Source organism: Hyla sarda, chromosome 1 (genome assembly GCF_029499605.1).
Source record: "Hyla sarda isolate aHylSar1 chromosome 1, aHylSar1.hap1, whole genome shotgun sequence".
Taxonomy (NCBI): Eukaryota; Metazoa; Chordata; class Amphibia; order Anura; family Hylidae; genus Hyla; species Hyla sarda.
Window position 1 is genome coordinate 134415112 of NC_079189.1, and position 26197 is coordinate 134441308.

The 26197-nt window shown below is 43.6% G+C and overlaps 1 protein-coding gene across 6 annotated transcripts in view; it reads right to left on the reverse strand.

Annotated features, from left to right (window-relative positions):
• The window catches only part of RAPGEF2 (Rap guanine nucleotide exchange factor 2), a 294507-nt gene that overhangs the window by 163207 nt on the left and 105103 nt on the right, over positions 1–26197 (reverse strand). For all 6 annotated transcript variants that reach the window (XM_056561584.1, XM_056561566.1, XM_056561557.1 and 3 more), the window contains exons 2-3: positions 19343–19413; positions 11983–12039 (exon numbers count right to left, since the gene is read on the reverse strand). In XM_056561584.1, the coding sequence (XP_056417559.1) occupies positions 11983–12039; positions 19343–19413 (128 nt within the window). The remainder of the gene's footprint in view (positions 1–11982; positions 12040–19342; positions 19414–26197) is intronic.

Here is a 26197-nt window from a genome sequence, read left to right on the forward strand (position 1 = left end):
CGCATAGCAAGGTATTACACAGTTGCTATAGAAATATAGTCATTACATGATTGCAATTACTAGGTTCAGTTTTGGAAGAGCAATCTCAAAAAGGTATATACATCGAGGCCAGTAGCATATACAGGAGGACACAGACAAGAGAAAAAACACAGCATCAGACAACATGTGTCTTATCTCACCTCAGAGGGTAAGGTCACCGCAAAGCATCTAAAGGTAAGTGGTGAGGATTAAACCACTTCAACATTAACTATGTGATGTAAATCTTATTACACCTAATCCGACAAGCAGAATGGTGGCACACTGCACGCACACAGATCTCCGCTACTTGACCCATCTTCCACATTCACAAGGCAAATGTAAAAAGTCACATTTTATTACAAACCATAATAAAACTTTCTATACATATATAAATATAAATGTAAAATACCTGGGCGTCCATCATAACTCACACCAGCCTCAAATTACTAAAACTGGATATTCAGGGGGCCAAACATATGCAAAAGGAAACACCAGTCTAAGTAAACTCCCCACAGACTTTGATAGTCAGACTTCTTTTGCTCTATGTTAACTCACATAATAAATGCTGGTCTTGGCATACAATTGCTTCTGACGTTGGCTTAGGAGAAAGCACGGCTACCTTGTTCTAGTAGCCAGAGTGAACAAAAGTACAGAAGTGATAGATGAAACTAAGTCTAACTACATCTAGATCAGTCCAGTTTTAAGAAATATCACAAATGTAAAGGTGAAATTCCAAGTAACTAATTCAGTGGTCTTCAACCTGCGGACCTCTAGATGTTGCAAAACTATAACTCCCAGCATGCCCGGACAGCCAACGGCTGTCCGGGCATGCTGGGAGTTGTAGTTTTACAACATCTGGAGGTCCGCAGGTTGGAGATCACTGAACTAGACAGTCATGTCATCTCTTATGAGTGAACACAGCAGCAAATCAGCAGCAACAATCCCACTGCGGATATGGCATGCCTCTACATAAATCCTGGCGCAACTAATGCTGCCCCATTCAGATCTGATAAATGTCCCTCTAAGAGTGCAGGATCTGCTGCAGATTTAAAGTATCTAACCAACTGAACACACCATAAAATCTGCAGATCCCATTCTTAGGGTATGTTCACACGTGCAGATTTTTTAGCGGGTTTTCCGCTGCGTATTTGAAAGTGGGCGGGCTCTTCTCAGCTGTCTCAGCAGATTTTCCGCGGCGGAATTTACGCTGCGGAAAATCCGCCACAGTCCCTACTGGCTTCAATGGAGCTTGCGGCGGATTTTCTGCAGTGTACAATTCTGCAAAAAAAATCTGCGCGTGTGAACGTACCCCAAGACTAGAATGTAATATTTTCCTCTGTCTGCATAAAAAAACAAGAATATATAGAAAGCCTAAGGTGATCTATCCTTTAACTCTGATGGGGGGTGGTTTGTAGGAATCGACCGATATGGTTTTTTTTAGGGCCGATACCGATACTCTGCGGAGGTTAGGGCCGATAGCCAATAACTTACACCGATATTCCGGTATAAGTTAACGGCTATTTATCCGCCCCAGGTGACATCGCTGCAGATCATTGATTTAAAGCGGGCACTTTAAATCAATGAACTGCAGCGGCTTTTGCGGTGCCAGAGACAGCGGCTACCCACTTCTCTCCCCCTGCCTTTCCTGAATCCTATCACCGCCACCGCCGCACACCCTAACGCACCGCTCCGGCCAGAGACCGCCGCCGCCCCATTGACTCCCCCATCCCCGGTTTTATAATTACCTGTTCCCGGGGGTCCATGCTTCTTCTGGCTCCTGTGGCGTCCTCCTGAACTGTCACTGTGCGCACTGACAGTGACGTCGCGTTCAGGACGTCACTCGTCATTGCGCACAGCGTATCACAGGACGCGCATGAGCCAGAAATAGCGCGGACCCCGGGAACAGGTAATTATAAAACCGGGGATGGGGGAGGCAATGGGGCAGCAGCGGCGGCGGTCTCTGGCCGGGGCGGTGCGGTGGGGGGTGCAGCGCGGTGGTGGTTGCGGGGTGGTGTGGGGGGTGTGGCGCATTATCGGATTATCAGCAAGGTAATTGCAGATACCGATAACGTCCAAAATCGTGAATATCGGCCGATAATATCGGCCAAACCGATAATCGGTCAATCCCTAGTTTGTATCCCAGGTGTTGGAGACTTACAGCTCAGTAAGTGTAAAAATATGCCTGTTATCTGACAACACAACAACTTCCATAAAAGTAGAGGCTGAGGAATATGTTGGTACATAATAAAAAAACGGGAAATGGATGCCAACTTTATTTATCCGCGGAATAAGGGATAAGATTGTTTTTACTGGACAATCCGTTTAATGTTTGCTATGACAGAAAAGTGTCAGAACACATAGTGCATCTCCGCATAGCTGAAGACTGGTGGAAGTGTCCACTGCGAAGAGCACTCATAATAAGCACAAGAGCCTCAGAACTGGACTATGGAACAACCTGCTCTAATAAATCAGCTTTTCCCTTACATCATGTGAATGTTGGTTACCTGGGGAAAAGATGGCACCAGGTGGCACTATTAGAAGAAGACAAGTCCACCTAAATATTTTGATACTTTAGGGGAATCTGTTGGAAACCTTGGTTTTTGGCATTTAACTGGATGTTAGCTTGACGCCCACTAATATTGAAACCTATATCCAAACATTGTTGCAGACCAGTTTTGTACCCCCACGGTAGTGATCCCTAAGGACAGTGGTCTCTTTCAGAAGTACAACACTGCAGATATTGTTCAGGAATGGTCCGAGGGATACAAAGAGTTCAAGATGTTGACTTGGCCTCCAAATTACCCAGATCTCAAAGCAACTGAGCATCTGTGCAATGTGCTGGAAAAACATCTGAAGTATGGAGGAAACACCTCACAGCTTATAGAACCTAAAGAATCTGCTGCTAATGTCTTGCGTCCAGATACCACAGCATACTGTATAGCCTTGAAGAGGCCACACCTTAATGGATCAGCAAGCTTATGTTTTGTTTTTCATTCTACCATGGAGTTTGCATATAAAAAAATAAAAAAAATAATAAATATAAATATATATTATATACACATACACACATACACACATATACACACATACATATATACATACACATACATATATACATACACATACAGTGGCCCCCCGACCTACGATGGCCCCGACATGCGATCATTTCAACATACGATGGCCTCTCAGAGGCCATCGCATGTTGAAGGCAGCATCAACATACGATGCTTTTGTATGTCGGGGCCATCGCATAAACGGCTATCCGGCAGCGCAGACTACTTTAGCTGCCGCCGGATAGCCGATTACGTTGCCTCGTGTGGTCCGCTGACGATCACTTACCTGTCCTCGGGGCTCCGGCGCGTCCTCTTCGGGATCCCCTGCATCGTCGGCGCTCTCCATCGTCGTCATAACGTCGCTGCGCGTGCCGTCCCGTCATCCAATAGGTGCGGCGTGATGGCAGCGATAGAGAGTGAGAATGCCGGGGAAGCAGAGGTCTTGCCGGAGCGTCGGGGACACCCCGGGGACGCGGCGACAGCGATGGAAGGCAACATGCAGGGCATGACGGTCCGGAGTGGCAGGGACACGAGAGTATAACCTCCAATACCAGTTGTCTTCAACCTGCGAACCTCCAGATGTTGCAAAACTACAACTCCCAGCATGCCCGGACAGCCGTTAGCTGTCCGGGCATGCTGGGTGTTGTAGTTTTGCAACATCTGGAGGTCCGCAGGTTGTAGACCACTGTCCTATACTTTCCATTGCACAGATCCCTCAACAAACGATGGTCCATTTGGAACGGATTACCATCGAATGCTGAGGGACCACTGTATATGTATGTTCCAGACCAAAATATTGCAACTTAAATGGAAGATGGTTCTAGAATACACAATAAAAGAACATAAGAAATCCACATTGTCCTCTGCAGACTGTATTGATGGAAAGAGAGTTGGGACTTTAGCCAGGACTCCCAGTTATCCCTTGGAGAAGTTGCATACAGTAAGGAATGCCAGCATCACCACACTATCTCGTGTACACGTCTCCTAATTGTATGTTTCTTCTGCTAACTGGACTGGAGACATTACATCATATAAGAGTCTGAAAATGGAGGCAGTAAGGGTATAAGTGATGCCAACAATTGGGAACTCTGCAGAAGGAATTGGCTCCTATGCACCAATTACAGTTGCCTGACTCACTTTAGGCATACTATTACTTAGCTGGAAACCAAGTCTTTCCGAACATGGAAACATCATTTATTATAGCTTCTAAAATGTGGCCATATACTTCATCATGGCTTATGTGGTAAGGCATTTTCCGAATGTTTAACCCCTTAAGGACTCAGCGTTTTTCCATTTTTGCAGTTTAGTTTTTTCCTCCTTACCTTTTAAAAATCATAACTCTTTCAATTTTGCACCTAGAAAATCCATATGATGGCTTATTTTGTGCGCCACCAATTCTACTTTGTAATGACATCAGTAATTTTACCCAAAAATCCACCACGAAACAGAAAAAAAAAAAATCATTGTGCAACAAAATGGAAGAAAAAATGCAATTTTGTAATTTTGGGGGGCTTCCGGTTCTACGCAGTAAATTTTTCGGTAAAAATGACACCTTATCTTTATTCTGTAGGTCCATATGATTAAAATGATACCCTACTTATATAGGTTTGATTTTGTATTACTTCTGAAGAAAATCTATTTTTCTCCGTACGGGGCGGTATGTATGAGGGCTCTTTTTTTGCGCCGTGATCGGAAATTTTTTTTGGTACCATTTATGTTTTGATCGGACTTTTTAATCGCTTTTTATTTATTTTTTTATGGTATAAAAAGTGAACAAAAATACACTATTTTGGACTTTGGAATTTTTTTTGCGTGTACGCCATTGACCGTGCAGTTAAATTAACTATATATTTTTATAGTTCAGACATTTACGAACGCGGTGATACCACATTTTATTTTTATTTACACAGATTTTTTTTTTTTTTTTATTGGAAAAGGGTGATTCAAACTTTTATTAGGGAAGGGGTTAAATAATCTTTATTAACTTTATTTTTTATTTTTTTTCCCCTTTTTTTTTTTGCTATGTATAGCCCCCATAGGGGACAATAACATGCAGTGCATTGATTCAATACACTGATCAATGCCATTGCATTGCAATGCATTGATAAGTGTTATCGGCGGTTGATGGCTCAAGTCTGGATTTCAGGCTTGGGGCAATCAATCGAAGATAGGACGTGCAGGAGGCAGGTAAGGCACCCTCCTGATATATCCTAACTGATCGGGACATCGTGATTTTACCGCGATGGTCCCAATCAGCACGACTGAGCTGCCAGGAAGCTTTCACTTTAGACCAGGGGTCCTCAAACTTTTTAAACGGGGGGCCAGTTCACAGTCCCTCAGACCGTTGGAGGGCCGGACTATAGATAGCAAAACAAGAACAAATTTCTATGCACACTTATATATCTTATTAGTGGACTACCGCTTTAAGTACACAGCACAGTTCCCCCACATTAGGTTGGCAGTATAGATCCCCCACATTAGGTTGTAGTTCCCACACATTAGGGTTGGCAGTACAGTTCCCCCCACATTAGGGTTGGCAGTACAGTCCCCCCACATTAGGTGCAGTACAAGTCCCCCCACATTAGGTGCAGTACAATTCCCCCACATTAGGTGCAGTACAATTCCCCCACATTAGGTGCAGTACAATTCCCCCACATTAGGTGCAGTACAGTTCCCCCAGATTAGGTGCAGTACAATTCCCCCACATTAGGTGCAGTACAGTTCCCTCACATTAGGTGCAGTACAGTTCCCCCAGATTAGGTGCAGTACAAGTCCCCCCACATTAGGTGCAGTACAAGTCCCCCCACATTAGGTGCAGTACAAGTCCCCCCACATTAGGTGCAGTACAATTCCCTCACATTAGGTGCAGTATAATGTTTCCCCACATTAGGTGCAGTATAATGTTCCCCCACATTAGGTGCAGTATAATGTTCCCCCACATTAAGTGCAGTATAATGTTCCCCCACATTAGGTGCAGTATAATGTTCCCCCACATTAGGTGCAGTATAATGTTCCCCCACATTAGGTGCAGCATAATGTTCCCCCACATTAGGTGCAGTATATTGTTCCCCCACATTAGGTGCAGTATAGATCCCCCAAATTAGGTGAAGTATAGCTCCGCACATTAGGTGCAGCATGTTCCCCCACAATAGGTGCAGTATAGTTCCCCCACATTAGGTGCAGTACAGTTCCCCCACATTAGGTGCAGTATAGTTCCCCAAATTAGGTGCAGTATAGTTCCCCAAATTAGGTGCAGTATAGTTCCCCAAATTAGGTGCAATATAGTTCCCCAAATTAGGTGCAGTATAGTTCCCCACATTAGGTGCAGTATAGTTCCCCACATTAGGTGCAGTATAGCTACTCACATTAGGTGCAGTATAGCTCCTCACATTAGGTGCAGTATAGCTCCCCACATTAGGTGCAGCATGTTCCTCCACATTAGGTGCAGTATAGTTCCCCAAATTAGGTGCAGTATAGCTCCCCAAATTAGGTGTAGTATAGCTCCCCCATATTAGGTGCAGCATGTTCCCCCACATTTGGTGCAGTATAGATCCCCCAAATTAGGTGCAGTATAGTTCCCCCACATTAGGTGCAGTATAGTTCCCCCACATTAGGTGCAGTATGTTCCCCCACAGACATACAGCCACCAGCCATACAGTGTATGGCTGGAGGCTGTATACCTGTGTTCTGCCCCACTTCAGTGCTCCGACGACCGCTCCTCAGGTCCGGACATAGCAGTAAGTCCCGAGACCGAAGGAGCGGTGATCGGAGCACAGAAGCCGACGTGCCGCTGGTAACACTTACCTAGCTGGCCAGCACACGTCCTCATCGCTGCCCCGCTCCTCCGTGCTCCGTTGCTATGTGCGCACGCACAGCGTCAGTGACGTCCCTGCGTGCGCCACCTTCCCGAGGGCCCCTGTGTTTTTAAAGTAAACGCAGGGTCTCCGAGAGCGCATCTCTGTGTCCCGAAAACATCTTTCGGGACACAGGGATGTCCCAGGCAGCGGTGGGGGACGCATGTGGCCCGCGGGCCGTAGTTTGAGGATCCCTGCTTTAGACGCTGCCATGTCCGGCATTAAGCCACGGGTCATGGCTGCTGATAGCAGCTGGGACCGTGCGGGTATGATGCGAGCTCAGTTCCTGAGCTGCATAACCCTCCCATGCCGCAGCACAGTTTATAAACAGCATTTTGTGGCAAGGGGTTAAAAGGATACTCCAGTGGAAAACATGTTTTTTTTTTTTTTTTTTTTTTTTTTTTTTTTAAATCAACTGGTGCCAGAAAGTTAAACAGATTTGTAAATGACTTCTATTAAAAAAATCTTTACCCTTCCAGTACTTTTAGCAGCTGTATACTACATAGGAAATTCTTTTCTTTTTTAATTTCTTTTTTGTCTTGTCCACAGTGCTCTCTGCTGACACCTGATGCCCGTATCAGGAAACCTATGCTGCTCTGGACAGTTTCTGACACGGACAGAGGTGTCAGCAGAGCACTGTGGTCAGACAGAAAAGAAATTAATTTCCTCTGTAGCATATAGCTGCTAAAAAGTACTGGAAGGGTAAAGATTTTTTAATAGAAGTATTTGCATATCTTTTTAACTTTCTGGCATCAGTTCATTAAAAAAAAAAAAAAAAAAACACCTTTTCCACTGGAGTACCCTTTTAAGTGTAGGTTCTCTTATAAAATGTTCTCATTTTGTCTCTTTTATTGCTTCCCTGGTCTGAGATAATATCAGTTGTTTGCTGTATAGAGTCTGATGTGTAGTATAGAGTGCCCCCTCTTAAAGCAGCTCCTGAATGATTAGGGAGTCCAGATTGTACATAATCATGTGTAAGACACCATCCTGGGACAATGAGACTATTCGGACAAACATGTTTATTCCAACGATGCTAGTAAATAAGATCCCAAAATTGTCACTGGATTATAAAGTGGACACTGCTTAAGGGTCTATTCACACATACAGTATTCTGCGCAGATTTGATGTGCAGGATTTTCTGCTGCAGATTTCCATGTAAACTGAACACAGCTTGAAATCCTGCGCATCAAATCTGTGCAGAATACTGTACGTGTGAATAGACCCTTAAGGGGTATCCTGGCTTTAAACATCTTATCCCCTGTCCAAAGGATAGGGGATAAGATGTATGATTGCAGAGGTCCCACCGTTGGGTACCCCCACAATCTCTGTGCAGCCTCCAGCATTCTGCCTCCGAGACAAGGATGGCCGTCACATCCCCTCCCATAGACATGAATGGAGGGGGCATGGTGTGATATTACTAGGGAGCATGGCCGTGACATCACATCCCCGTCTCGGGGGCAGCGCCTGGCACAAAATGCACCACTCAAGACCAGTGGTTATAAGGGCTATCCTTTTAGCCTGCTCTCGATATTCCTGACAAAACCACGTATTGTAAGATAAATGAGGATATAAAGAACATTGACATGAACTAGCGAGAAATCTGCAGGAACAAACAGTCCGTCTGATTTACCTAAAATAAACCACAGGTCAAGCACAATGAATAGACATAATCTGCTAGTGACAGGGACACACTGTACAAACGCTGCATCTTTTTCCTTTTATAAGCTCTCAATGTGACACAGAATAGATCTGGCCACCCCAGGGAATTGATAAACTATGTACAGCCACTCTTTGTGGTTTTAACTTTCAGGCTCTGATCCAAAACCTATGAGATCATTTATTTAAATAGATGTGAAACAGAATACCTTGCAAAAAAGCAGATGAACATGGGCCAAAGACATCTTATCCCCTATCCAAAGAATAGGGAATAAGATGTCCGATTGTGGGGGTCCCGCCGCTGGTGACCCCCGCAATCTCTCATGCAGACACCCACCTGTGACAGCTGCACAGAGCGATGTTCGCTTCATGTTTTAAGGGTCACGACTACGGAGCCGGAGTTTTGTGACAACACGCCCGCCCCCTTGTGATGCCACGCCCGCCCCCATAGACTTGTATTGAGGAGGCAGGGCGTCACATCACGAAACTCTGGCCCCACAGTCGTGGCCCTTTAGACACGGAGCGAACATCTCTCTGTGCAGCTGCCACAGGTGGGTTTCTGCATGAGAGATTGCAGGGGTCCCCAGCAACGGGACCCCCACGATCAGACATCTTATCCCCTATCCTTTAGATAGAGGATAAGATGTCTTAGGGCCGGACAACCCCTTTAACACAATATGGTGTTAGAGATTATCTAGATACAAGACCCTTTCAGAACACATGCTGACCCATTGCAGAACCCTAGAATGTAGCAGGTGGAACCATAACTAGTACTAGCAGGAAAGCCTAAGCACTGCCAGGTCCCATCATAAAGCTGAGGGACAGTGCCAAAAAGAAAACCTTTAAAGTTCCCTAGGACATGATTCAGGACAGAAAACCACTAAGGCGGAGGAGTCTTCTTTCAATATCTGGGTTTCCTGCCCCTGTGATGAGGGGGAACATGTCATATCATCTACTGATAACAAAGTGTAAAATACCTTAAAAGTTAAATAATTGAAAGAGTCATGTGACAGAATAAAAGAAATTTAAAAAGGCTATTTAGACTGATCAGCATACACAGTGTTGTGGCTCCAGAAATCAGAAATTAAGGGCATTTTCCTAGGATATGCCAATATTACCGTATTTAGATTCGTAAAATTCAAGTAATGGCCATTCAACCACTGGCACATCATATAAGTTAGTTTTTGTTAATGGGAACTTGTCAATGGTTTCATGCAAAACACTCATAGGCTCCATTTTCATGATGCTGTATGGCTGTATTTACCAAGCTGGCCAGGAACGTTTCTCTAGTTGGTGAGGAACGATGCTCTAAAGCACAGGGCGGCCCCTGGCACGCGAGCTGCATTTGAGTGGCACGCAAGCGAGTGTGATTTGTGATTCTGGGGTCTGTATTATGGTGGGCGGTGATTCTGGGGTCTGTATTATGCAGGGCAGTGATTCTTGGGTCTGTATTATGGTGGGTGGTGATTCTGGGGTCTGTATTATTGTGGGTGGTGATTCTGGGGTCTGTATTATGCAGGGTGGTGATTCTGGAGTCTGTATTATGGTGGGTGGTGACTGGAGTCTGTATTGTGGTGGGTGGTAACTGGGGTCTGTATTATGGTGGGTGGTGATTCTGGGGTCGGTATTATGCAGGGTGGTAATTCTGGGGTCTGTATTGTGGTGGGAGGTGACTGGGGTCTGTATTATGGTGGGTGGTGATTCTGGGGTCTGTATTGTGGTGGGAGGTGACTGGGGTCTGTATTATGATGGGTGGTGATTCTGGGGTCTGTATTGTGGTGGATGGTGATTCTAGGGTCTGTATTGTGGTGGGTGGTGATTCTGGGGTCTGTATTGTGGTGGATGGTGATTCTGGGGTGTGTATTATGGTGGGTGGCAATTCTGGGGTCTGTATTATGGTGGGTGGCGATTCTGGGGTCTGTATTATGGTGGGTGGCGATTCTGGCGTCTGTATTATGGTGGGTGGTGATTCTGGGGTCTGTATTATGGTGGGTGGTGATTCTGGGGTCTGTATTATGGTGGGTGGTGATTCTGGAGTCTGTATTATGGTGGGTGGTGATTCTGGAGTCTGTATTATGGTGGGTGGTGATTCTGGGGTCTGTATTATGGTGGGCGGTGATTCTGGGGTCTGTATTATGGTGGATGGTGATTCTGGGGTCTGTATTATGGTGGGTGGTGATTCTGGGGTCTGTATTATGGTGGGTGGTGATTCTGGGGTCTGTATTATGGTGGGTGGTGATTCTGGGGTCTGTATTATGGTGGGTGGTGATTCTGGGGTCTGTATTATGGTGGGTGGTGATTCTGGGGTTTGTATTATGGTGGGTGGTGATTCTGGGGTTTGTATTATGGTGGGTGGTGATTCTGGGGTCTGTATTATGGTGGGTGGTGATTCTGGGGTCTGTATTATGGTGGGTGGTGATTCTGGGGTCTGTATTATGGTGGGTGGTGATTCTGGGGTTTGTATTATGGTGGGTGGTGATTCTGGGGTCTGTATTATGGTGGGTGGTGATTCTGGGGTCTGTATTATGGTGGGTGGTGATTCTGGGGTCTGTATTATGGTGGGTGGTGATTCTGGGGTCTGTATTATGGTGGGTGGTGATTCTGGGGTCTGTATTATGGTGGGTGGTGATTCTGGGGTCTGTATTATGGTGGGTGGTGATTCTGGGGTTTGTATTATGGTGGGTGGTGATTCTGGGGTCTGTATTATGGTGGGTGGTGATTCTGGGGTCTGTATTATGGTGGGTGGTGATTCTGGGGTCTGTATTATGGTGGGTGGTGATTCTGGGGTCTGTATTATGGTGGGTGGTGATTCTGGGGTCTGTATTATTGCCTTTGTGATTCTAAGACCTGTTCCCAGCTGTCTTTGTAGCCATGATTCCTCTGAAAACCAAAGCCTTTCAGAGGAATCAAACCCCACAGTAATAAGGGAGCGAGCCTGTCCCTGTTTCCTGTGGTCTGTGGTTCGGCAGCATGAAACTGATGACGGGTTCCCTTTAACAGAGAGAAAACTTTACCATACACAGTATAATGGGGAGTAAGAAAATAGGGTACACTTGACATTAGTTTTATCTTTCTATGTAAATCCAGTTTATAAATCCGTGACTGTAAATGTTGTGGATTGTTGGTAATTTATAAACTATATTATAATTCTTAGCAGCAAAAGCTAGTAAACATGATGATAGCAGTTAGATAAGCGCTTGCACTGGGTAATGTATGATCCTATACTTCTACTGTATATGCCCTACAAATACTTTACATTCCTGGCTTATCGCTGAGAAAAGGAATGTGCAGAACATAAATTCCTAGAACTTTACAATGGAGAAAAGTAGGAAAACAAATTCTGGCATCAAATATGACATCTGGTGAGTGTAAGAAGCAGAAGGAGAATAAATGGCACTTACTAGTACAAGACTTCATTAGCTTCATGTCTTTCATAGCGGACAGTTTCACACATCAATCTGCAATACAGGAAGACAGATTAACATTACTATAGGGGAATAAAGACACATGTACAGCGTGGTAACACTGCTCTAGACAATGATCTCAGTGTAAATCATCATTCTCATAGGTTTCAGAAAAGAAACATGAAATATAAGGGCGTACAAGAGCATGAAAACAGTTAAATAATATAAGCCTATATTCATATGCCAATTTTAGGGCACACATTAACATGGCCAATTTTCAAGCTGACCAGCATTTATCATTGTAGATGTAAGTGAAGCATTTCTCTACACTGTTTTGTGTGCTGTAATGTGTAGGAGAACCAAATTTATTAAATGGTCACAGAGTATTTTATACATTTTGTGCAGGTCACATTTTCTGAAATTTCTCTCTTCCCATACACCAAAAAGCTAAGTCTGGGCTGGTGTAGTTTTAGAGACTTTTCAGTGGCTTTGCACATTTTTACAAAAAGGTGCAGTTCATAAAACCCTTCCATATCATCAGTGGATTGCACCTTTTTTGCGCCTTTTCTAGACACAAAAAAACAGTCTGAAAGGCAATGATAAATGTCGGCCACTGAATCCACATCTGAAATCCACTCTGAAAAGTTTTTAAAAATCTCCTGCAGATTTGGACAAGGAATTAACAAGGATTTGGAACATTTTTAAACATGGATTCATTTTAATGGGTAAAGGGTATGTGGAAGTGTCATGTTTTTTTCAGCATCTAAACATTTCATGTGGTCACATATTCCAAATAGCATGTAGGAAAATCTCCTACCGTTACCCACTGAAATAAATGGGAGGCTGTTTGAAGATGGAATTGATGCTGATTTGAGGCAGACTGGCTACACATTCTACATCAAATGAGAGCCAAAAGTAGTAATTATATATATATATATATATATATATATATATATATATATATATATATATATATCTGTCAGGATGAACCTGTTGCAATGTACTGGTTTCTTCTTGCAGTTGATATATAAAAGGCATGACCAGATTCCATGTTCTTTTATGGTACAGGATGCCTAGAAGAATTGCTTTTAGGGAATAACAACTCTGTACATATGGCGCCTGGCGGAGCATTGAAGGGCGTCAGAGAGAACATTGAAGCTCTACAAGGTCTTAGTGTCAGCATGTGTTCAGATATATTCTTGGTGTCTGGAGTTTGATCCATTATGTAAAAGAAGTCTGCAGTTAGGCTGCATTCACACTGCCGGTTGTCTCTGGCAGTGTGAAGCCCATTCTTTTAGGATCGAGAAATGACAAAGAAAAAATTGTGCACGCACAGTCTTTTCTCTCCGCAAATAACAACACCCAATGGACCTTACCATCGGGACCCGTTATTGGCCGGTATGACCTGTCAAAATTACGGCCATCAAACTGCAAAAAAAAACTGGAAAGTTTGCCGGCCATATTGGACGGGTCATACCGGCAGTGTGAAAGGGGCCTTAGAGGTAATATAACTGCAAACAGTTGTGAATTCCTAAAGTGCTGGGAAGTGATCAGCCAACACTTGGTGAGGTCCTACACCATGGGCACAAAAGATTAGACAGGGGGAGGTAGGTCTGTCACATACATCTGAAGAGGAAAGCATAAGAGAGCAGAATCCTTAGTTGACACACTGCCTGCGCCCCCACGCTCCCGGCTTGGATCAGCTCCAAACCAATTAAGTCATTAGGAGACGACAGTTTTACAGGAACAGCGCGGTGTCATTGTGCTTTCAAAGTTCTGCAAACAGCTCTGGAAATGGTGCAGCTGCTCCTTCATATTGCCACAGATCGGCCATGAAACACAACAACTCCCACACAGCCTAACTCCCTGCCATGTCAGCAGAGTCACGGAAAGTGTGGGATGTCAGTACCCACTATTCACTACCCAATCCCAAACAGATATACACCATGCAACCGAGCTGGACAGTCTGTAAGAAAAGCTCTAAAATCTATATTAGAAGGTTATGTTCATTTTTTTCCTGCAAGGGTGTACAGAGTTGTAAATTACTATTCATTAAGGTGTATAAGGACATACTGTACATACGTATAAGCAGTGCTGTGGAGTTGGAGTACATTTTGGGTACATGGAGTCAGGGTCGGCAAACAATGCACTGATTCCTACTAAATTTAGATTGGAATAAAAAAAAATCAAATTTAAATGTCCCAATTCACAAAAAGTTATAAGTAATGACTTCTCTACTGTAGGAATAAAGACCAATGCATGCAGTGCCTCACGTAACCACAAAACGAACATGTTAAGTGACCGTGAAGAAGCATGCTTTTCACGTGCTTAACTATATGGCACGCAACGCACAATTAGGAGCGGCAATACTTATACTTTCCATAGTGTTGTGTTCTGCTATTACAGGGAACCCATGGGTAACCGAGCCTCTCACTGATAAGGGATTAAAGGACAACTGCAGCGCAATATACACTTATCCCCTATCTACAAGATAGGGGATAAGTGTTTCATCGCGGGGGGTCCAACCGCTGGGACCCCCCGAGATCTCCCTAATGGGGCGTCGCCATTAGCACTCATAGTGAGCGCTAAGGCGCGTAGCGTCGACCTAGAGGTCGACAGTGACGCCCCGTCTCCTCCCCGATCCCATACAGTTCTATGGGGGAGACGGGGAGGCACGAACGCTGCCTCCCCGCCTCTCCCATAGAGATGCATGGAGGAGGCGTGCCGGCCGCAATTTCATGCTGCGGCAGGCACGCCCCCTGCACGGGAGAGCCACAGCACAGCCGCGGCCACGTACAGAAGATTGTGGGGGGTCCCAGCGGTCGGACCCCCCGCGATCAAACACTTATCCCCTATCTTGTAGATAGGGGATACCTGTATATTGCGCTGCAGTTGTCCTTTAAGTAAATATGTTTTTTGCAGGACTAGAGACACTTGTATAAGTGAAGGGAATGGAGGGTCAATAGTTCAAGACTGAAGCTGTAAACCATTGGAAAAACTACTGCCATTCAGCTAAGGCTATAAAAACTTGTAAACTCTGATTGTTAGCTTAACATTTAAACATGACTATGGGATTCTACTAGGGAAATCTTTTATAATCTTTATTATGTTTTATAATAAATGCCCCTTCCTGGATCCTCTCACTGCCCTATCTTCAGCAGCAGATCAGCAGACAAAAAGGAGAAGGCAGAAGCTTCTGCCCAACTACCTCTCTCTGCTAGAAGAGCTTTGAAGAACTTGGTGGAACAGCTTTGTGGATTCACCTGTAAGTGTTTATAAATACATTCGCATATTAATACAGAGGAGTCGGAAGTACAAAAACATTTATCTACCGACTCCACAGCCCTGTATATAAGCCCGATTTCTCACCAAAGCATAGATCAGTGTTCCCCAGCCAGGGTGCCTCTAGCTGTTGCAAAACTACAACTCCCGGCATGCCCGGACAGCCGTTGGCTGTCCGGGCATGCCGGAAGTTGTAGTTTTGCAACAGCTGGAGGCACCCTGGCTGGGGAACACTGACATAGATGGTCGATTTCACTAAATGAATCCCTTAATTCTAAGCAGCAAAGGTCGATTAGTATTGTGCAATAGAGGTATTCCCTAGAAGCACTGCTCCCAGCTATCTCTCTGTAATAATGTGTTCAGCATCGTGAGCATGACATCTAATAGAAGCGCTTTATAAAGTATAATGGACGTGCAAATCTTTTTCCTTCCAGTAAACACATTTAAGAAAAGAAAATAATAGGCCATTTCCAGTGTTATGTCAAGTCTCTAGATATAAAAACTGGTACTCTTACAGAGGGCTCGCTCACCTAACAAAGTGGTCACGTGACATAGGCAAAACGCTATAATAATGGGAGCCAGTGAGGGGCAAATGTCAACGACTGCTTCTCCAGTCCAGAAAATCATCCTATAAAGATGCAGGAATATCATAGGGGGAGATTTATCACAACCTCTCCAGAGGGAAAGTTGCTGAGTTGCCTATAGCAACCAATCAGATCGCTTCTTTCATTTTTCAAAAGTCTTTTCAAAAGTGAAAGAAGCGATCTGATTGGTTGCTATGGGCAACTCAGCAACTTTCCCTCTGGACAGGTTTTGATAAATCTCCCCCCTTAGTGTACATTCCACTCCAAAATGCTTTCCAGATGGTCGCCCGGGTGTAGCTGCTTACATTAGGAATCCCAACTTCATAGATAGTAGAACCCCTTGCAATTTATTGGAACAACAAATGGTGGTTGTAATAGATATGAAGAGGAGAGTCCTATTTGCCTGTGAAGCAGGTATGAGAGCAGTGGTACCCACGTGAAATCTGGAGACCATTTTAAAGAAAAATGTGTCATCCTCATTAGTATATGCCATGTTTTCTACATGCACACTACAGAATTTCTCTGGGCGGACAATCTGTGTGCAGTAGGCACCGCTCCAATGAATCAGCGCTATGACCGTACAGATACGCAACGTCCAACGTTTTTATTTTGCAGTGGAAATTCAGGAGTGTGCACAGAGCAGTAGAATGTGTACTGTAGATAATGAGAGGCTGCTGCACCAGAATCTCCTCCCAGAAAAACCGTACTGTGTAGTGTCAGATCCTATTCTCTTCACTGTGCTTGATGGTGTATTAGGCCGGGTTCACACCACGTTTTTGCAATACAGTTCCCGTATATGTTTTCAATTTGAAAACCATATGGAACCGTATTGAAAACCATATGCATTGACTCTTCTTTGAAAACTGTATGCCAAATGATGCATCAGGTTGCAACCATTTTGCATCTAGTACGGTTCTGTCCGTTTTTTTCCTGTACCCAAAACCATAGCCTACCACGGTTTTTGGTCTGGGTGAAAAACTATATAGGGTTTTTTTTTTTAACATGGGAGTCAATGGGAACCATAGAGAACCGTATGTGCGTACAGTTCCATCCGTTTTGCACCGGAATTTCAATCTAACAAGTGAAACTTTATTCATAATGGAGTGAAAAGTTAAAAACATACGTTTTTTTTCTTTAAAAAAACAGATACAACCGGACATCATTTTTCAAACCGTATACGGGTGAAAATTTGTACACATAGAAAGGGTTTAGTCAGGTTTTGAGGAATCAGTTTTTCATCAAAAACCTGATACAGGAACTGCATTGCAAAAATGTGGTGTGAATGCAGGTATGCTCCAATAAAAGCATTACTACATGGTGAGATTGTTTCCATAATACAGTACAGTACCATGGAGTAGCAAAGTTTGGGGGTTATAAAACACATGTAGATTTCTTTTACTATTTTTCAGATGTAATTGCCAGCATAAACCAGTGACAGAGGCCAATGTCAGCGGAATGTGTCATTTATATGTGCAGGTGCTTTAGTGACCTTATATTTTATATTTCTACATAAGATGGACGCTCCCCCCAATGTACAGTAGTTGTAGTACATACTGTAGTGTGAAAGCTGTCAACAACAGGAAGGGCATGCATCTCATGAATACATCAGACTCTGGTCTTACACTGCAACAAAAGCTGTAACTTCCCCAAAACTAAAGAACATATAAGTACTCCACACTGCTGGAATCAGCACATCCGTCACTACAGACAGAACAGCATAAAACAGGCTGACGGGTTCCCTTTTATGTTACTGGTAAAAAAAGGAAATTTGTGAAAGTAATAGGGCAAAGGGTAAACGCCAAACTAAAAATAGAATAGGTTTTCTATTACAAAGAAAGACTCTCAGCACGTTCTATTGGATCTGAGCCGGTAGACAGATTTAAACAAACAAGTCCCATTATATTACTGCTGAGTGGCAGAAACCTTTATTTACTGCAGCTAACAGCTTAATATACAGTATTGTGTAACAACTCAAACAAATGGCTCAATGGCAAAATGACTGCAGCGTGTTGGTAAAGAAAGTTGAAAGAAATTGCCGGCTGCGGCGGTGAGCACTATGCCAGGTAACATGGTAATACAAGACATTGCCTCTTACCACCCTGCCACATAATTGTACAGAGTGTACTGCACCAGCACAAGCCAGGCCTCTCCATTCTATTAAGTCTTACTGTAGGAAAAGTCCCCAGAAAAGTGATATCAAATCTCTATGTACATGCTGACGCTAATACAGGGCTGCATTTACAGCTCGTCCTGTCCTAAGCACTCTGACTGGATGAATGGGGACAGCAGCTACATCACATGTATTTATTATGTTCTTGGTTTTTGCTTTTTAACGCTCTTAGGGTCTATTCACACATACAGTATCTTACACATACTTGATGCGCAGGACCTGAAGCAGATTTGATGCTGTGTTCAGTCAGTCGTTTACATTAAAGGGGTACTCCACCGTACAGCGTTTGGAACAAACTGTTCTGAACACTGGAGCCTGGAGCTTGTGACATCATAGCCACGCCCCCTCATGATGCCACGCCCCCTCCCATAGACTTGCATTGAGGGGGCACGGTGTGACATCATGAGGGGGCGGGGCTATTAAGTCACAAGCTCCCAACGCCAGCTCTAGTTTTCGGAACAGTTTGTTCCAAGCGCTGAGCAGTGGTGTACTCCTTTAAACTCTGCAGCATAAAATCTGAAGCTGCAAATCCTGAGCATCAAATCTGGACACTGTACATGTGAACAGACCCTTAAATGAGTTTTCCGCAATTTGCATAACTCTCACCAACATTAACAGGAGCTGCATAAATAACATTGCTCTAGGAGCTATGCTGTTCACAAAACTAAGTTACGTACAGAGCACAGCTCACAGGGTAGATCATTAATAGGGGGGGGTAGGTTTTCTAGTAATGTAGGTAGATTTGTTGCCTGGAGCTAAATACAACTGTGATGTCGTGCAGTTTTACATTCAGTCACTAGATGGCAGAACTATCTTAGTGCTCCTGCTGTGAGTTATAAATACAGTCATTCATTTCATTGGGACAATGCATATTCACTGCAATCCTGATGTCACAACAGGTATGACTGCTCGAGAAACTGAAACGGGCAGAAGGAAACTATTACAATGGGTTCCCTAGATTAATTAGGATGCATCTTTACACCCATGTTACAGCTTCGAGTCCTGACCTGACTGCAGGTCCAATGGCCGATCTGACAGCTGTCAAGCCAGGACAAGTGGTCGTGATAAGGAGGTTTCAGTCAGTCCGCATTTGTAACTGTTACATTAAGCTAGTGTGAACCCAGCCTTAGGGGTTACATTTATTATCAGGGGTATAAAAGGTAAAATTATCTCCTATAAGGCTAACAGAGCCGTAAGTGCAATCCCTTCCCTACCTTATAAGTGTATTTACAGACATACCATTAGATCTAGCTTAAATGTTTTTTCTATTAAATAAGAAAAGTTGTAGCCATGACTGAAATGGCCATTGAAGGCGTCTTACCTCAGCTGATGCTCACGTAGGTTGGACAGGGCTTCCATCCCATGGAGGTATGAATAGACAATCTCCAGGTCCTATAAGGGAGAAAAGAAAGACTACTTTCAGAATAGTAACATTTAGCTGAAAAAAAATGTATCTACTTAACATCAGTGAATGTACAGTAAAAAGACCCCCCACAACAAGCAGCGTGACCCTAACGTAACTTTGTCCATCTTGTACTGCAGATCATTGAGGGCTTCTGTTGTGTTAAGCTGAGTGCTCCATACTGTCAGAGGCTCCACCAACTCTTCCCAATATAATGACAACTTCTGGAAGTCACAGAGGTCCAAGGACAATGGTAATGTCTAGAGATGAGCGAACTTACAGTAAATTCAATTCGTCACAAACTTCTCGGCTCAGCAGTTGATGGCTTTTCCTGCATAAATGAGTTCAGCTTTCAGGTGCTCCGGTGGGCTGGAAAAGGTGGATACAGTCCTAGGAGACTCTTTCCTAGGAATGTATCCACCTTTTCCAGCCCACCGGAGCACCTGAAAGCTGAACTAATTTATGCAGGAAAAGTCATCAACTGGCGAGCCGAGAAGCTTGTGACGAATCGAATTTACTGTAAGTTCGCTCATCTCTAGTAATGTCCAAGGTTTTACAGACTGTAATCACGGTTTCCATTATAAGAAAAACCATGACAGAAGTGTGAACTCCGCCTTATATTTTCCAAACATTCAGGTCATTCTTGGGATTTAGACATGTGACCAGGGTAGCCACCTTTCTTGCCAAAAAATACCGCCCATGCTAATTTGCATAATTAATTATTTATGTCTAACATCACAGGATACACATGAGGGGGACACTTTGTCCTATTCGGACCCCTATAACTTTTTTTTTAATTTCTCCTGTTATGGGGATTTATGAGGGCTCATACTTTGTGACCGGATCTGTCGTTTTTAACAGTACCATTTTTGTTTTGTTGACTTTTTTTGGTGACTTTTTGATCGCTTTTTTTTTAATTCGGGAGTTGCAGTTAGTTACTAACTACAACTCCCAGCATGCCCTGATACAGCCTATGGCTCAGCAGCTGCCCCAGACGAAAACTACAATTTCCAGCATGTTGGACTATAGAGTCAGTGTTTCCCAAACAGGGGTGCCTCCAGCTGTTGCAAAACTACAACTCCCAGCATGCCCAGACAGCCAATGGCTGTCTGGGCATGCTGGGAGTTGTAGTTTTGCAACAGTTGGAGGCACTCTGGTTAAGAAACACTGGTATAGTATATGGTGCAACATTCCGGGAGTTGGGAGATTGGTTGGATAAATACCAACCACTGCATTGACGGTATTTCTAATATGAAAATACCCGCAGGGTGGCCAAAATACCGGCCAGGTGGCAACCCTTCATGTGACCCATCAACCTGTAGTGCACATTGTGTACAAGAAGAGTGGAGAGAAGTTAGGCCCCTTTCACACTATAAAAATTCATCAGTAATGAACGTCCGTCATTAAAATCTTGAAAATCCCGTTAGAAAATCCCATTATAGTCTATGGTATTTTTCCAATAGCCGTTTTATCCCTTTATCGCCTGTTATTAATAACGGACGTTATTTTGTGACAGGCGATTGTAACGGAAAAAAATGGTGCGTGCACTATTTCTTCTGTTCATTCAAAATAACGGCAGTTATTAATAATGGGCGATAACGGGTTAAAACGGCTATTGGAAAAATACCATAGACTACAATGGGATTTTCTAACGGCCGTTTAAAGGGGTACTCCCATGGAAACCTTTTTTGTTTTTTATTTTTTTAAATCAACTGGTGCCAGAAAGTTAAACAGATTTGTAAATGACTTCTATTAAAAAATCTTAATCCTTCCAGTACTTTTTAGGGGCTATATACTACAGAGGAAATGCTTTACTTTTTAGATTTATCCGATGTCATGACCACAGTGCTCTCTACTCGACCTCTGCTGTCCATTTTAGGAACTGTCCAAAGCAGCATATGTTTGCTATGGGGATTTTCTGCTGCTCTGGACAGTTATTAAAATGGACAGCAGAGGTCAGCAGAGAGCACTGTGGTCATGACAACAGAGAAATCTAAAAAGTAAAGCATTTCCTCTGTAGTATATAGCCCCTATAAAGTACTGGAAGGATTAAGATTTTTTAATAGAAGTAACTTACAAATCTGTTTAACTTTCTGGCACCAGTTGATTTAAAAAAAAAAAAAAAAAAGGTTTCCATGGGAGTACCCCTTTAACGGCCGATTTCCAGGGTTTTTATAAGGGGCGTTTATAACGGAGGTATTTTTTATAGTGTGAAAGCAGCCTTAATGTCCTTCAGAAGACTCCTGTATACTGCTGACTGTTTCCAAGGGCAACCAGTGTAAATTTAGATAAATGTAGATGAATAGACTAAATCATTCCCAATCTGCACAAAACACAAAAGCTAAATATTTGCAAAGTTTTATAAATATTTAAACTGTAAAATGTATTTTGAAAAGAAATTTCCTCTGATGAAACTAATGTTGAGGGACGGTAATATCACTGCATCAATACCCATCTATGCTGCCTCCTCCATCATCCCACTGTCAGATAGGCTTCTCCGCTGAATCTCCTCCACCCGAGCATTTTTAGAACAATTAACTATATGTCTATATTTGCATTCTCTGCCTATTCCAGGAACGTCTGACAGGTCATGACGAAGAAAGAGAACAAGGCTTCTGCCAACACATTTTGTTAGGGTAATTGACAAGCGTATGCAGGAGTCATGGATAAGGGTTTAATGCCGCTTTTAAGACCTTGATGAAATACCCTGCAGAATAAATATCAAGCTAGATATTATGCAGACTGGCATTCCAGATGGATAGGAATATTGTTATCCACTAATCATTAGGCGCCCGGCCCAGAGGAAAAAAGCTTCTACATAAAAGAAAGAAAATCCACACATGCTGGGTTGTAGTGCCGGCCTGTTTGATAGATTGCCTTCTATTCTGGCGGTAACTAAAATACCCATCGTTCTCTAGGGGGGCAGACAGATGGAAAAAGTGATCTTTACACTCCAGCCCAGCGGGGGAGCTCCACTGCAACACCAAGGGGGGGCTGAGCCACTACTAAACTGCAGGTTGTAAGGGCAAAATGCCCCATGGGACAGAAGACAGCAATTTGGGGGACACATAGACCCTCGCATCAGGATCACATGACAGTGAGTGCCAGCTGAATGCAGCGGCATTAACGCTACTAGAGGGTACTGTGTACACTTACATAGATACTTATTACAGAGGCTTCATGTGTCGGCACAGATGCTACAAAAATAGGATGTTAACCTACAGACATAACTAAATAGCATCGATTTACAGGTGAAAATGAAGAAAAGAAGAAAAAAAAAACATCTCCTAGATCTCCTTTATATCTTATCTGAACTCTGAATCACATCCATTTTCTGGGAATTGCCTAAAATACTTAAAGGGGTGTTGCAGGAAAATAAAAAAAATATTATATAATATATCTCAACTGGCTCCAGAAAGTTACTTCTATTAAAAAATCTTAATCCTTCCAGTAGTTATAAGCTGCTAAAATTGAGTTTTTTTTGGACTGACAACAGTGCTCTCTGCTGACACTTCGGCTTGTCTCAGGAACTGTCCTAAGCATTAGAGGTATGGGGATTTGCTCCTACTCTGGACAGTTCCTGAGACAAGCAGAGGTGTCAGCAGAGAGCACTGTGGTCAGAAAGAATAGAACATCTCTACTTTAGTAGCTGATAACTACTGGAAGGATTAAGATTTTTTAATAGAAGTAATTTACAAATCTGTTTAACTTTCTGAAACCAGTTGAAATATATATATATATATATATACACATATATATATATATATATATATATATATATATAAGTTTTTCCTGGAATACTCCTTAAGGGTTCACACGTACAGTATTCTGCGCAGATTTGATGTTCAGGATTTGAAGCTGTGTTCAGTCATTCAGTTTACATTGAAATCAGCAGCAGAAAATCCTGCGCATCAAATCTGCGCAGAATACTGTACGTGTGAATAGACCACTAATCGGTTATGTCACTGAAAGTGTGTAACTAGCGTCTTGACTCTGTTCTCATTATGGGTGGCAGAGCAGCTCCAGCAGCATTGTACACAGCACACGCCTCACCCCCCCCCCCCAATGACATTTCATTACCTGCATGCCAATTCTACCACAACCCTGTATCTTCATTTCACCCAGGAAAACAGTCACAAAATAGTACATATATATATATCTTTTATATTCATTTTCCCCAAGTACAAAGCCTGAGCTTCACTTATGGCAGCAGTCTGGTCTGTAGAAGATCAAGCACATAGACATCTGAATGATCACAGACAATCTCACATGGACATGTAAGTCTGGAGAGGGTTCAGCTTGTGCTATTTGTGTACAGAACAGGAGGAAAGGCGGTCACAGTCTCGTACATGACATCACTAGAGTAGCACATCATTTCTAGGTTGCCAGGGAACCTGCAGAGAGATCTGTGTTCCAGTCACTGAGCCTTGCAGCCAGCACACATACAGAAGGGACAAAACAAGGGGGATGGGATAATCATAGAACTGTGCTATCAAAATCCAGATTTCCTGACCTTATTACCTTGAGTCTGTACTTACGGGAGAACGTGGATACCCTCTAGAGCAGTGTTTCCCAACCAGGGTGCCTCCAGCTGTTGCAAAACTACAACTCCCAGCATGCCCGGACAGCCAACGGCTGCAACAGCTGGAGGCACCCTGGTTTGGAAACACTGCTCTAGATGACACAGATCTTCTGTTTCCCATCAGCTGGATATGACAGTCTTGAAAGAACTTTATTATGAGACTAGTATATACAGTATATACCAAATAAATGTGATCTGTATTAAGATATTATGTACATAAAGAGGGAGAGAAAACATCCAGACTGTATCAACCCAATGTATGCCTATGGGGCTGAACTGCAACAGGCACAGGCCAGGGGTACATGGAGTATATCACAGCAGGGTGCTCTACATATTCACAGTCAGCGATAGGTCTGTCCAGAAGCTAAAAGTCTGTACTTACAATGAAAGGGACAAAATCTCCATTAAGAGGAGCATTATACTTATATGTTACCTGTCCCATAGACCACAATGTACCGTATCCGATACGGCATGCCATCTCTTTCCAGATGACATAAAGCATGGCAAAAATCCCACCAAATCTTACAATCTGGCATTAGAAAAAGCATGTACATTAAAGGGGAACTCCGGTGGAAACAAGTGGAAAACAAAGGTTTTCTAATCAACTGGAGCCAGAAAGTTAAACAGATTTGTAAATTACTTTTATTTAAAAATCTTAATCCAGTACTTATCAGCTGCTGTATACTCCAGAGAAAATTGTGATGTTCTTTCCAGTCTGACCACAGTGCTCTCTGCTGACACCTGATGCCCATATCAGGAACTGTCCAGAGCAGGAGAAAATCCCCCTAGCAAATCTATCCTGACACAGACAGAGCACTGTTGTCAGACTGGAAAGAACGTCACATATTTCTCTGTAGTATACAGCAGCTGATAAGTAATGGAAGGGTTAAGATTTTAAATTAGAAGTAATTTACAAATCTGTTTAACTTTCTTGCACCAGTTGATTTGAAAACTTTTTTTCCCCCCATCGGAGTTTCCTTTTAAGCCCCAAAGATGGCAATGAGGTTTTAGGAGTGCTGGAAATACATGGAATGTGACAAGTCTGAGCTCCCGCAGATGGAGTCATGACAGATCCATTTTTAGAAGATCAAATTACACTGCTAAAAAAAATAAAGGGAACACAAACAACACAATGTAACTCCAAGTCAATCACACTTCTGTGAAATCACACTGTCCACTCAGGAAGCAACACTGATTGACAATCAATTTCACATGCTGTTGTGCAAATGGAACAGACAACAGGTGGAAATTATAGGCAATTAGCAAGACACCCCCAATAAAGGAGTGGTTCTGCAGGTGGTGACCAAAGACCACTTCTCAGTTCCTATGTTTCCTGGCTGATGTTTTGGTCACTTTTGAATGCTGGCGATGCTTTCACTCTAGTGGTAGCTTGAGACAGAGTCTACAACCCACACAAGTGACTCAGGTAGTGCAGCTCATCCAGGATGGCACATCATTGCGAGTAGTGGCAAGGAGGTTTACTTTGTCTGTCAGTGAAGTGTCCAGAGCATGGAGGCTCTACCAGAAGAAAGGCCAGTACATCAGGAGACGTGACAGGAGGCCTTGGAGGGCAACAACCCAGCAGCAGGACTGCTACTTCTGCCTTTGAGGAAGGACGAGCAGGAGGAGCACTGCCAGAGCCCTGCAAAATGACCTCCAGCAGGCCACAAATATGCATGTGTCCACTCAAATGGTCAGAAACAGACTCCATGAGGGTGGTATGAGGGCCCGACATCCACAGGTGGGGGTTGTGCTACAGCCCAAGACCATGCAGGACATTGGCAAATTCGCCACTGGCGCCCTGTGCTCTTCACAGATTAAAGAAAATTCACACTGAGCACATGTGACCGACGTGACAGAGTCTGGAGACGCCGTGGAGAACGTTCCGCTGCCTGCAACATCCTCCAGCATGACCAGTTTGGCGGTGGGTCAGTAATGGTGTGGGGTGGCATTTCTTTGGGGGGCCGCACAACCCTCCATGTGCTTGCTAGAGGTAGCCTGACTGCCATTAGGTACCTGAGATCCTCAGACCCCTTGTGAGACCATATGCTGGTGAGGTTGGCTCTGGGTTCCTCCTAATGTAAGACAATGCTAGACCTCATGTGGCTGAAGTGTGTCAGCAGTTCCTGCAAGAGGAAGGCATTGATGCTATGGACTGGTCTGCTCATTCCCCAGACCTGAATCCGATTGCG